Raw genomic sequence first — 13,988 nt, forward strand, 5'->3', positions numbered from 1 at the left:
GAGCCCCTGGCTGATGACAGGAGGGAGCTGGGGCCTGGAGTAGTTAAGTCCCTTGTCCAAGGCCACATGCGACTTTGCAGAAGACCCAGGAAGAAAACCCAGCCACTGGCTCAGCAAGCTCCACAACTTCTCCCTGTGCCTTGTCAACCGACCAGGGGACTCGCTGGGCTGGACCACAGATAGGATATGTGCAAAGTCAACACTGCTGCATACAGAAGACAGCCCCCAGCGTGCCCAGATCCACCTCACCCTCATCCAAGCCCCACAGCTTGGGAGCCAAAGCACTTCCTGCCCATCGAAGGAGCTTGGCAGGAGAGTCAGCAGGAACCCAGAGCCTGACAAACAGCATCTCTGTAGCTGCCTGGCCACCCGCCAAGCTGCCTCATTCCCCAGGGCTGACCTCATGCTTCTGAAGAGCCTCAAGACGCCCGAGGTCTGTATGCTGCCTCTCCGGGTTCAGTTCTGCTGCCAACAAAGGAAACGGCCCAGGCTGGGGGCCACGCGGAGAGCTGGGGACGCAGGGCCTAGTGGCCCGCCCCCCACCTACCCCCGGCCCTGCCAGAGCCTTCTGCCTGTGCCCACGGCGCCCCTGCAGAGGAAACTGCGCAGCCCTCTCCCTCCGTGCAGAGGCCCATCCTGATCTGTCTTCCTGCCCCCACCAATCCTAGGGTGTCCCTTGAACACACTTTCGCGCTCTGGCTATTTCTAGCTGTTCTGTTTCAGACTTCTGGAAAGGGAACAAAAGGCAGGCTTCATGGGAGGTGCTAAGAACATCTCTGAAGTCAGCTCCACCACCTCAGAGGTGGCGAGCTGACAGCAAGCTGAGGCCCGTGCTTGGAGACAAACTAACTGTAGAGTTAATACAGAGCTGAACCAGGCACCCACCGGACCTTCCTACGGCCTCCCCGTGCACTGCGGGCAACGTGTGCCCCAGAATAAAAAGCCTTCATGCACTTTAGGCTTTACTTCCAGATACTACCCTTTCTGGATCAAAGACCCACTGGCATCTGACAAGGGACAAAGCCAAGAGCAGACAAGGTGAGCAGCTGGGGGACACAGCAGGGAGCCAGACCCCCAGGCCACAGGAGCTCCCTTCCCCCTCATCGCAGGACATCTCCCCGAAATCATCACGACCCACCCATCCAGCCTGCAGCTCTAACACAAGGCGTTTGTTCTTATTAGTGCGCACGTAAAGGTTTTTATTCCCCTGGTAAAATCACAGGCTAACGACATGTAGGAGAGGAGGGAGACCTCACTCTGCCATCCTCTCTCCCTGCTGACCAAGTGGGGGAGGGGTCAGACACAGCAGCTGGTGGTTTTAAACTTTCCTTGCAATTTTCCTCAGAACGGAGCTCCCACTCCTCAGAGCCTGAGACGTCCGCATACCTTGTTTGAAAGCATGCCGGCTGCAGGGCTGTGCGAACAGAATGGAATTTTCCATTTATAGAATAATAACCTTCATACCACTCTGGGGGCCTCGTTCTCGTGGTAAGAGCTCAGAGTTGTGTCAGCAAACCTGCCATGCTTCTGTAGGAGCCCCACGCCTTACGGGCTCTTTTATTTATTTTTGGTGGGAGAAGGGGAGGAAATAAAGGAATGATTTTTTCATTCGGGTGCCAACACAAACTTGAAAAAGGAACTGGGTTGGCAAGTGCAGAATATGACTGCCTGGTTTCAAGACTTAAATCAAGCTTGAGGGAGTAGGTGGTTGAGGAAGAGACTAGGAAAACATATCTTCAACCCCGCACTCGGACAGGTGGCCAGAAGGGGCATCAGGTTACTGCTTCAAGTCCTTCCCAGTGCCTGCCACCTGGCCATTCGATTGCTCCTGAGGGCAGCAGCCCAAGTCAAAGGCATGGCCCCTTCTTCCAGCCTCCCCTGTATTCTATGCTTGATTTCTGCTGATGCGCAAATGGGCTTCTAGTGTGAAATACCTCTGGGATCCATTGTAAGCAGGCACACTACCATACCAGGCACAAGAGGTTCCAGGTCCTAGCCTAGTTCTTGCTGGTACATATTCACCATATGACCTAAGAGAAGTCCTTCTCTTCCATGAGTCTCGTCTCCTGTGTCCATCTGTACAGTAAGATTGATCCCAGAGCCCCCTTCCACTGCTGCCATTCCGACTCACTCGTTCATTCTAACGGTAACTGGTGCCAGCACTAGGTTCTGGGCATCCTTCCCTGAGCCAGCTAAGGCTGCTGGGCACAACCAGAGCAGTAAGCATGGGCTCACGCCTAATGAGGGCTGCCAGCCCAGCCACCAGAGGAGGCATGTTCCCAGTCCCACCAAACCCTACAAAGACCCCTCCCAGTGCCTTCTTATGAAAACACAAAACAGTGTTGCCACTTCTCCAGGGAAGGGCGTGACCACCTCGCACCTTCCCAATCAAAAATCTTCTGATTTTTTCCTGTTTTTACAAAAATATTGTATTCGTTTCAAAGTATTTAAATTGTAGTGCTGAATATGCTTTGCTTTTCAAATTGCACACACACCTCACATTTCGATAGTCTTCCAGTGGAAGGGGGTTGGGGGGTTCACACATCCCAAAACTAGAGCTATAAGATTTTCTGGTCCAGTCCTCAACCCTACCTAGGTCACCAGTTAATGGCCACTCAGTCTCTGAACACTTGTTGGGGGGCCGCTGTGGGAAGTGCTTTGTTTCTCCACCACTTACTAGGCCGAGAACCTTGAACGCCTGTGAACCTCAGAGGTTGGGGTGAGGGTTTCGTCAGGCTGAAACCGCTCCAAAGTGCTGTGCAAACAGAAGTTTCTTGATTGTTAGGTGGCTCTGACTCTAAAACTGCATCCTTCGATCGCGCCCAGTCCTGCCTGCCTCCCCGCAGCTTTCCTTGTTGATGCTGGTGAGTAGATTGGAGGCGAGAAGGGGCCCCAGGTGGCCCCGGGGACTAAAGGCTGGGAGGTGGATGCGTAAACCTTGCGGCATTCCCCCATCGCCATACCCTACCCCCGTCCTTGGCGAGTCTCAGCACTACATTAAAGGACCCCCAGGCCTGGTCACCTGTCCAAACCCTCCGCCCAGAGCTCAGGCGAAAACCGACAGCCCCTCTCTGCTCTCCTCTCCCTCACTTACCCCTCCCGTCCCGGCTGCGCAGGCAGGGAACGCCCCTCCACCCGTGTCACCAATCAGCGTCCGGAGCGGCACCCGTGGCGCAGGGGCTCTGATCGACAGCCAATTAGCGCCCGGGCCCGTGGCGGCGCCTCGCTCGCCCCCTCCCAGAATGAAAGCCGCCCGGCAGCTGGCAAGGCTGGCGCAGCGCGCTAGGCGCGAGAGCCTCGCGGTCCGGAGTGGAGCGCGCGCACTGTCCGCCCGCCCCCTGCGCGTCCGCCTCCGCTCCGCCTCGGTCCGGGGCGCGGGCGAGGTGGCCGGGGCGGGGGAGCGCAGTGGGCAGGGCCGCGGCGGCGAGGCCGGGGGGCGGGGAGGAGCTGGGCCTGATAAAAGGCGGCCAGGCGGCCCCACCCCCGCAGCAAGCCGGCGGGCGAGATCCGCGCGTCCCTTCTGTCCGGCCCGCGCCGGCGGCGGGGAGGCGGCGCGCGCGGCCCGCAGCCCGCCCATGGAGGCTTTCCCCTGGGCTACCCACTCGCCCCGCCGCGGCCGCGCCCCCCCGCCCATGGCGCTCGTGCCCAGCGCCCGCTACGTGAGCGCCCAGGGCCCCGCGCACCCGCAGCCCTTCAGCTCGTGGAACGACTACCTGGGGCTCGCCACACTCATCACCAAGGCAGTGGACGGCGAGCAGCGCTTCGGCTGCGCCCGTGGCGGGGACCGAGACGGCGGCGGCGGCTCCCCGCCCTCCTCTTCCTCCTCGTCCTGCTGCTCCCCCCACGCAGGGACCGGGCCCGGGGCGCTAGGGCCGCCGCTGGGGCCGCCGGACTACGAAGAGGACGACGACGACGACAGTGACGACGCCGGGGCCAGGGCCCGCTACCTGGGGGGCGTGCTGGAGCTGTGCGCGGGCCCCGCGGAGGCCGGGCTGCTGGAGGAGCGCTTTGCCGAGCTGAACCCGTTCTCCGGTCGCGCAGCCGCCGTGTTGCTGGGCTGCGCGTCCCCCGCCACCGCCGAGGTGGCGCCGCGCGAGGAGCGGGCCCCGGCGTGGGCGACCGAGCCCCGGCTGCACGCGGCCTCCGGGCCGGCCGCCGCCCGGCTGCTCAAGCCCGACCTGCAGGTGTGCGTGTTTTGCCGGAATAACAAGGAGGCGGTAGCGCTCTATACCACCCACATCCTGAAGGGACCCGACGGGCGAGTGCTGTGCCCCGTGCTACGCCGCTACACGTGTCCCCTGTGCGGCGCCAGCGGCGACAACGCGCACACCATCAAGTACTGCCCGCTCTCCAAAGTGCCGCCGCCGCCTGCCGCCCGACCGCCCCCGCGAAGCACCAGGGACGGCCTGCCCGGCAAGAAGCTGCGCTGAGCCCGGCCTGCTGCCACCTGACGCCACCAGGGTCACCGCCTGCCCACTCTCGTTTTTCGTCTGCGCACCAGCTCTTCCTCACTGCTGGGGAGGCGTGGAGCTCAGCAGTTGGTTCAACTTGAAATGTCGTCTTGGTTTTTTCAAAGCCAGCCGGCCGTTCGGAGAACTGCGGTTGAGACAAGCAGCTAACATCCTGATTTATCTCGTTTCTTGTTTGTGCACATCCGGACGCTGAAGGCTATATGTAATCCACTAACCGAAATATGGCTGTTTAGAGACGCTGTTTATTTACTGTAGACGTCGACCTATTTTAGATGCGCATCAATATGAAATTGTCTCGGTCTAATCTTGGATGTTTAATTTTATTAGCGGAGACACTTGACTAGGTCTAGAATATTTTTTTTTAAAAGCCTCTTGAAGGAACTTCAGACTGGCGATTTTATGGAATGCCTTTTCCAAAACGACTTTTATTGTTTGCAACAATACATCTTAGTTGTGCTTAATCAGTTATTCTAATTCCAGGAGAAGCAAGCCCCTGGTAGCATCAGTTTTGAGAAGTGAAGGTCTAGTAAACTTCCCAGTATTAATTTGGATGGGTATTCCCTCCTTGTGGCTCGTTTCTGTCCTAACTGGAGGTGTAAAAATGCAGTCTGTAGCAGGTAGACTACAGCTCCTTATTCTTTTATGTACCGGATCTTTTATTACTGAACTAGCAACTAGCATTTTCCACCCTAAAAAAATTGTGCCGTTATAATCATATTGTGTACACTTTGGAAATGGTGCTGTTTAAATATTTTGACTTGTGTATTTATACAGTAACAGTATATGAACTTAATCTTGCCTATAACTTTGCTACTTGGCTTTTTGTCTATGTACCCACCCCGTTTCCAGTTCTTTAAAAACACTTGTGAGCCCTGGCCGGTTGGCTCAGCGGTAGAGCGTCGGCCTAGCGTGCGGAGGACCCGGGTTCGATTCCCGGCCAGGGCACATAAGAGAAGCGCCCATTTGCTTCTCCACCCCTCCGCCGCGCTTTCCTCTCTGTCTCTCTCTTCCCCTCCCGCAGCCAAGGCTCCATTGGAGCAAAAATGGCCCGGGCGCTGGGGATGGCTCTGTGGCCTCTGCCTCAGGCGCTAGAGTGGCTCTGGTCGCAATATGGCGACGCCCAGGATGGGCAGAGCATCGCCCCCTGGGGGGCAGAGCACCGCCCCTGGTGGGCGTGCCAGGTGGATCCCGGTCGGGCGCATGCGGGAGTCTGACTGTCTCTCCCCGTTTCCAGCTTCAGAAAAATGAAAAAAAAAACAAAAAAAAAAAACACTTGTGATACTAAGATCGGGAGGGAACAGAATGGACAGACTCACTCAATTTCAGGATTCCTAAATAGTGGGAAGTTCATTCCAGCTGTTGCCTCTCAAACTAAGTGGAAGGTGAAATCCTTTGCACTCTGATAGGTTAATGTAATATAGTGTTTTAAAGAAGGTTCAACTCTGGGCTGTTTGGCATAAGGAAGTCCTCAAACCAGAATAAGAACTAATCAGGCGTCCCCAAACTACAGCCCACGGGCCGCAATGTGGCCCCCTGAGGCCATTTATCCAGCCCCCACTGCACTTCTGGAAGGGGCACCTCTTTCATTGGTGGTCAGTGAGAGGACCACTGTATTTGGCAGCCCTCCAATGGTCTGAGGCTCAGTGAACTGGCCCCCTGTGTAAAAAGTTTGGAGACCCCTGGCCTGACCTGTGGTGGCGCAGTGGATAAAGCGTCGACCTGGAAATGCTGAGGTCGCCGGTTCGAAACCCTGGGCTTGCCTGGTCAAGGCACATATGGGAGTTGATGCTTCCAGCTCCTCCCCCTTGTCTCTCTCTCTCCTCTCTCTCTTCTCTCTAAAAATGAATAAACTAAAATAATTAAATTTAAAAAAAAAAAGTTTGGACACCCCTGAATTACGGAGTTGGGGGTTGAAGACAAGGAACATACTTTTCTATTCTCATGGGGAAACCCCAGTCTGCTTCTGGAACCTCACCAGTTTATGGGTAAAGGAGGTTAAACCTGATCCTTAGGCAAGGATTCTTACCCACTACTTTACCTCCCATTAGCATTTTTAAATCCACCAAGTTGAATGCCACACCATGACATGCAGCTATCAAGACAGGAGGCAGAAATGGAAATAAAGATGAACTCGTCTGAAACACAAAAGGCATAACTATTCGAAGACACCAGCAAGAGATTTAGTCTTAAGTATATAAAGATTCCATCAGTTTATTGGAAGTTAGACAGCTTTCCTATTAAACAGCTAGCTTCCTCCACAGCAAACTGGCTTGAACACCACACTTTGAAGGTGATAGGGGCTGGGTTGTATAACCTTGGGTAGCGTTTGTGCCTTTTTGTTCAGGGAAAATCCATCAGAAAGGTAAATGGTGGGGGAACATACTGTCCTAGGAAAAAATAATCTACTCTGCTGGTCTATCCCCAGGCTATAGGACTTCAGATTTGACTACTCAAACAGCTTAATAAACTCATGTAATTAAAAACTCTTGTTTTGCTAGAGAATAAACCAGCTTAAATTAGTTGTGCTTTTGGGGTAGCTTGGCGGTCAATGTGAATTCGTGTTACTCCTCTCACTGCTGTTCTACCTTATCAAGCCTCTGTAAACAGATCAGTGCATTCTTCGGAAGGACTAGGCAGGGCAGCTACTTAGTATTTTTAAAGAGAGAAATTATATAGTTTCCCGCTCAGGCATGTGGCTTTAATGTATCTTCAATACAAGAATCCCTTGATAGGATGTGCCTCCCTGGGAACACAGTGGTCATGAAGTCAAGTCCAGGTCAGGAGAGTGTTGGGAAGGGCATGCAAAAGACCCCCAGGGCTAGTTCAGCAACTACTGCATTAAACCCACTTAAAACACGCCCCTTAGCACTACCCCCCAAACTTGTTTTACTTTTCCAGCTAATGTTAAAATACTGGGAGTTATACAAACAGAATATTACTACCATTAATTTTCTACACATCTTTTATGAATAGTAGTATACCAACCACACTAATACTATATACTTAAGTTTAAAAACTGAGAAAATTCTTATTTTCCTAAGAACATATGATATCATCTACTTGGCTGAAAACAAAACTTAGGGACTCGTCAGAAAAGCCTTAACAACTGTGGAGGCATGGACTGCCTTCACCTGCCTGTCATCTGTAGTGACACTTCCAGTGGCTTTATTTCTGAGATTTTGATGTTATAGAGAGGAGTGGACAGAGCTGCTTCACTTTAGTTGTTCACTGCTTGCTTACTGTCATATGTGCCTTGAGCAGGCAAGTCTGGGGTTTCGAACCAGCGACCTCAGCATTCCAGGTCAATGCTCTATCCACTGTGCCACCACAGGGCAGGCCCTCCAGTGGCTTTTAATTTTCCTGTGAAGTTGGAAACTGCAGAATTACTATCCTGACAACCTTTTGGCAGAGATTATCAGCCAGAATTACATTTTAAAATTATACCACAAATACATGTATTTTAAGGGAATAAAAGGTTTGTCCTATTTTTCTAGTCTGTTCTTAACCACATGATAAACAGAACTTCCATACTGTCCCATATGTCAATTAGTCTTATAAAATTATAATCTACAATCAAAATGGTAAAACACACACACGGAGTCCCTGACATGAAAACATCCCACACGTACAGATGCCAATTTCCTCCCGGTGGCCACTATGGACAACCAATAGATCGTAGTCTTTTTTGGCCACTGTCTCCAGCCTCCCTCATGCACTTGCATCATAGTAATGGTACTCTCGTTTAAAAATGCAGCGGCCACTGAGAACATGTAAGACTGCTACGCATTAGTGAGTCCATTGGTCAGTCAGCTTTGGCACCTGTGAAAACACCCGTGGGGCGGGGGTGCTGGCACAGGGAGTGTAAGGCCCTGGGAGTGGAGCCCTAAGAGCAGGATGACGAAGCAGCAGCTGACTTCCACCCTCACCCTGTGCTCTGGATTCTGACTGCCAAGACAAAGAACGTGGGAGAACAGTATGTCTGGGAAAGGGTCCTGACAGGAAGGGTGGGCTTGCAGACGAGTCTGCAAACCTGATCAGACATGCATCCATAACGCATCTAAACAAATCCGCTTCAATGAACTGTCCATCGGGGCCTGTGATACTACAGGTACAGTCCAGCTCTAGGAACGTAAGACTCAGAGCAGGTTATAACCCCCAACTTCTTTTGCCCATTACCAGAGGCAGATTTAACAGCGGGTGCACCGGGCACGTGCCCTGGGCGCCAACTTCTGAAGGGCCCCGCCAAACCCCAACTTGACACTTTTTTCTAATGACCAAGGGCCCAATATTTTCTTCTGCGCCTAGGGCCTCAAACGACCTTAATCTGCCTCTGCTTGTTACAAAAGGAAAGGTCCTCTCCCTACAAAAGACTGTGTAAAGACTTCTACTTGTTTGGAAAGAGCTAAATGTTTGAAAAGTGGTTTCCATAATTGGTAACATCAAACTGAAAAGGCTGCTTCTGATAATATTTAAGTAAAAAGGCATCCATACTCCCTCTTCTGGGCTTATGACTGTACAAGAATTCTCACCACTACTCAGTATCAAAAACAATTTAAGTGGCTATAGCCACTATATAAAGTCGCAACTAACATTCTCTGAATTACGATTTCTCTAACTTCAAAGGAAAATCCGAGGTGGTACACCACACACACAACACACACCCAATGCCAATGCCAATGCATACAAGCTCACAGAGACAACAGCTTTACAAAGAAACCAAGGGGATTCACCTTAATGAATGAGGACGTCTTAGGGGAAATATCCTAGCCACATTTGCTTTATCACATACTTGGATCTTTTCTTTGCTACTAAACACTGAGACATTTAATGGCACAGGTAAAACTCAAACTGTTCAAATTCACCATTATAAACAAAACACTTTATATATAACCACAAATCAACACAAAAAAAATTCTGTAAGTATTTTATTTATCATTAAAGAAAAAAACACAGCAGCAAGTTCTGTGTTGGCTTCAATAAGATCAAGTAGTTAACCTTTAACACAACTACACACTCCAAAATTGAAGTCAACACAGTCGTTACTACAAATTACTTGTTGAAAGACTCTATCCTGAAAAGAAATTAAGAAAAAGAATTTAAACAATTCCTCCAAACCACACATTTATAAATATTGTCATATTTAAAATGCTTGAAAGGCATGAATTCTCCATTAATGGTAAAGCAGTCTTTGCTATTGGCAACAGAAAAAACTCGGCAAGTTTACCAAATCCTTTAAAATGTAAAAGCTCTGTTTTGGATCCACACTTGTGCAGTGTTCCTGTCATTACATTAATGACTGCAGATTGCTTTATACTCACCTTCTCTCACGTGAAATCCCAATGTAGTCAATGCTTGTAATGTTTACTGCACTTAAAGTGAACCTAAAAACCTGCTACATTTAGTTGATATCTCAAAATACCTAGAGGTATGTCTCCACTGCTAATGGTGTGAAAATTGTTTCAGCTCCCTGCTTTAGTCTCGAAATACATTTTCTATAACAGAACCTTACCTCATTCCAAGTTAGTATCAGATATTTCAAAATCAAAGGAAAAAAGATCAATTCTATACCAAGATACAGGTGTTACTCAATACCTGAAGGGTTCACATTTTAAATTTATTTTTTAGTTTTTCCTTTTTTTGTAAACAAGTGATTGATGAAATAATGCAACACCTTAAATTCCAGAAAATGGCATGGTTTTCCAATCGCCTGTGTATATGGTGCATGATCGATCTATTATATAGGATTAATGCAAGTTCATGCTTTCTGTGTTATGGTGAGACAACATTAAAGGAACCAATTTAGACTGGTTGAAGCACAAGTATAATAATCCTTGACTGTGACCAAACCTATGTGAGACATGAGTTTGAATCCACTATTTTGAGCCTTAGCGTCGTACTGTAGTCCATCCGTCTTCATCAGTCTCATTTTTCGTACGACGGAGAGATTCCTTGTCTTTCTCAGCTCGCCACGAGGCCTTCTCTTTTTCGCCTTCTCTCTCGCGGTCCCGCTCCCGCTCCCGGTCTCTTGAAAGAGCTGGGGGAGGAAGACGACGAGGGGTGTCCCGCTCTTCCGCCCGCTCATCTTTTCGGTCATCGGCACGTCTCCAGGAGCTTGCTGAAAAGTTGCATTAAAGAGAAGAGAATAAGTTTGTACTATTATTACATTTGCTAAGACTAAACAAACCTTTAGCAAAAGGAATACCTCAAATTACTCAAAAATCCTGTACTCAAGAAAACAATACAGAATCACCATTAAAAAAGAATAAAACCTAAATACATTTTAATCATTTGGATATGTTTCCTAAAAAGACCTTTAAAACACACAGACTTAGAAATATAATTCATATTTGCAGACAAGCAGCAATCATTGTCCTGGGAAGCATCCTAATGGTGTTATCTACAAAAACTAAGACAATGACAAAAATCTGGCTGAATGAAAAGTTTTAAAATAAAAGGGTATCTAGTTCTTGTTGAAGAAACCTAACAGCTAATCAGCATAATATTTTTCAATATTGCTATAATTTAAGAAATACTCTTATAATCCATTTATATTATAAAATACTAAAAGCTTGTGAGACCATTACTTAATTGCAGTGGTCATTTTAAACATTAAAGATATTTTTTACTAAAGTTTCAATTGTGCCTGACCAGGCAATGATGCAGTATAGAGCACTGGCCTGGGACGCAGAGGACCTAGGTTCGAAACCCCAAGGTCGGCCCTGGCCGGTTGGCTCAGCGGTAGAGCGTCGGCCTAGCGTGCGGAGGACCTGGGTTCGATTCTGGCCAGGGCACACAGGAGAAGCGCCCATTTGCTTCTCCACCCCTCTGCCGCGCCTTCCTCTCTGTCTCTCTCTTCCCCTCCCGCAGCCAAGGCTCCATTGGAGCAAACATGGCCCGGGCGCTGGGGATGGCTCTGTGGCCTCTGCCTCAGGCGCTAGAGTGGCTCTGGTCGCAACATGGCGACCCCCAGGATGGGCAGAGCATCGCCCCCTGGTGGGCAAAGCGTCGCCCCTGGTGGGCGTGCCGGGTGGACCCCGGTCGGGTGCATGCGGGAGTCTGTCTGACTGTCTCTCCCTGTTTCCAGCTTCAGAAAAATGAAGGGAAAAAAAAAAAAAGAAAGAAAAAAGAAACCCCAAGGTCACCGGTTTAGTGCGGGGTCACCAGCTAGAAAGCAGGATCACAGACGTGAATGATCCCATGGTCGCTGGCTTGAGCAAGGGGTCACTCAGTCTGCTGTAGCCCCTCATTCAAGGCACATATGAGAAAGCAGTCAATGAACAACTAAAGAGCCACAACTATGAGTTGATGGTTCTCTCCCTTCCTGTCCCTGTCTGCCTCAGCCCTCAAAAAAATTAAATTTTCAATTGTTGCAATTTCAAAGAATGTTTTACACTTTGTACTAATCTATAATGTTACTTTTAAAGAACTGATATTGGCCTGACCTGTGGTGGTGCAGTGGATAAAGTGTCGACCTGGAAACGCTGAGGTTGCCGGTTCGAACCCTGGGCTTGCCTGGTCAAGGCACATATGGGAGTTGATGCTTCCAGCTCCAACCCCCCTTCTCTCTCTGTCTCTCTCCTCTCTCTCTCTCTGTCTCTCCCTGTCCTCTCTAAAAAAATGAATAAAGAACTGATATTGTTTTTGTTTACATAAAATAAACTATTTCTATCTATCTTGCTCACAATCCAACTTAGTCTATTACTATACTTTGAATTGAGAAATGCGCTAACTTCACAGAGCAACCACTGAGTTTATGAGAACTGTGAATTCTAAACTGAGTATCCACAGTCTGTGTTTTCTTTTTGCTGCTCATATGAATTTATGAGCTAATCAGCCCCAGGAGCCCAGGAGTCGCGGTGGCCGTGCAGTTATCTCTACCTTCCTCACGCTCCAACCGCAGAGGGGGTCCCCTGCGGTCTCTGTCGTCCCGCCTTTCTCTCAGGTCACGGTCTCTGTCTTCCCGCCTTTCTCTCAGGTCACGGCGGTCATCTCTCTCGCGTCGGCGCTCATCTCTCTCCCTGTCGTCCCGGCGACCGGAATCTCTCCAGCTTGAAGCTTCCTCAGCTGGTCCTCCTCTCCTCCAATCACTTTCATCCCTGCAGCCAATGAAAATGACAAGTTCTGATGTCAGACTACATAGGTAATTATAAGTGAATATATCATGGAGCTCAGAGAGCTTATGAATATAAAAAGGTCCAACTTCATCTCAATCTGATGCCTCAGGCGTAAGGGCATCTGGATGTGTGTGGTCCAGCAGAGTAGCCACTATCCAGAAGTGGCTTCTTAAATTTAAATGAACTAATATAAAATCAAAACCCTGCCTCAGTAGCACTAACCATATTCCATATGGTCAATAGCCCAAATGTGACTGCTGGCTACCAAAACGGACATTACAAATACGGGATATTTTCATCCCCACAGAAGAGTCTATTAAACACTGATGGTCTAGATTTATCAGTACAAAGCCACTAAAAGAAGCTAGAATTATCACTAATAAAGGGGCTTTTTCAATCAATAAACAACTCAAGTGATGCAACAAGTTGATGCTTCTCAACTCTCTCCCTTCCCATCTCTCTCTCGCTCGCTAAAAAAGTAAAAGTAAAGGGGCTTTTAATAATTTAGGGGCAATATGAAACTGATTGATGTAAAGCACAGGGAAAAGCAACAGGCTTGTAGAGCTATCTAGACTTGTTCCACTACCAAAGTTACACAACCTATAGACAGCCATACAGCTCACGCTTACATTTCCACACAGTAAAAAGAAACATTCCAGCCTGCCCTGTGGTGGCGCAGTGCATAATAGATCCTCGACCTGGAATGCTGAGGTCGCCGGTTCAAAACCCTGGGCTTGCCCAGTCAAGGCATATACGACAAAGAACCACTAAACAACTGAAGTGAAGCAACTATGAGTTGTTACTTCTCACTCCCCCTACCCTCTCTTCTCTCTGTAAAATCAATAAATAAACACTTTAAAAATTAAAGCAGTAATCTAGAAGATAAATTTGGGCAGGAGAACGAATAAAGAGCACCATCTCTCAAAAATGGTTGGGAACACACAGGAAGATGTAAGCTAGTCCTAAGCTAACTCCACAAATAGTTGTAATTAAAACATCAAACCTAGGTCGTCGGAAGCGGTCCTCTCGGTCCCCATCTCTCTCTCTGTCCCTTTCTCTCTCCAGGTCCTTGTCATTCTCATCACGATCTTGACTGACTATCTCTCTTTCCTTTTCTCTATCCCATTCACGGTCTTCTGATGGTCTTGATTCTCGAGGTGGACCCCAACTCTCTTCTCTGGCTTTTTCTTTCTCTCTCCATCCACCTATTTTTTTTTAAAGAAGAAAAAAAAATTTCCACTCAAGAAACAGATTGGTAACTATGAATAAAGACCTTAATGTTGACATTACCCATCACCATTCTACATACTGATTTAAGACACTCCAACCTCATTAAAACCACCATTTCCTCATTTCACAAAAACTCCAGCTCCTATTTATAACTACCTATCCTGTTTTCCTA

The 13,988-nt window shown here is 48.9% G+C and overlaps 2 protein-coding genes across 2 annotated transcripts in view; one reads left to right on the forward strand and one right to left on the reverse strand.

Moving 5' to 3' along the window:
- Nucleotides 1-3,422: 3,422 nt before the first annotated feature.
- NANOS1 (nanos C2HC-type zinc finger 1) lies at nucleotides 3,423-5,543 on the forward strand. Its single transcript, XM_066238927.1, has one exon. It carries the CDS (start codon nucleotides 3,576-3,578, stop codon nucleotides 4,428-4,430), a length of 855 nt encoding a protein of 284 aa, XP_066095024.1. The 5' UTR covers nucleotides 3,423-3,575; the 3' UTR covers nucleotides 4,431-5,543.
- Nucleotides 5,544-9,380: 3,837 nt separating this feature from the next.
- EIF3A (eukaryotic translation initiation factor 3 subunit A) overlaps nucleotides 9,381-13,988 on the reverse strand; it is a 46,097-nt gene continuing 41,489 nt past the window's right edge. Inside the window, exons 20-22 of the mRNA XM_066238795.1 lie at nucleotides 13,590-13,791; nucleotides 12,351-12,568; nucleotides 9,381-10,587 (exon numbers count right to left, since the gene is read on the reverse strand). Coding sequence (XP_066094892.1) covers nucleotides 10,358-10,587; nucleotides 12,351-12,568; nucleotides 13,590-13,791 — 650 coding nt within the window. The 3' untranslated portion in view covers nucleotides 9,381-10,357. The remainder of the gene's footprint in view (nucleotides 10,588-12,350; nucleotides 12,569-13,589; nucleotides 13,792-13,988) is intronic.

Source organism: Saccopteryx bilineata, chromosome 7 (assembly GCF_036850765.1).
Source record: "Saccopteryx bilineata isolate mSacBil1 chromosome 7, mSacBil1_pri_phased_curated, whole genome shotgun sequence".
Taxonomy (NCBI): domain Eukaryota; kingdom Metazoa; phylum Chordata; class Mammalia; order Chiroptera; family Emballonuridae; genus Saccopteryx; species Saccopteryx bilineata.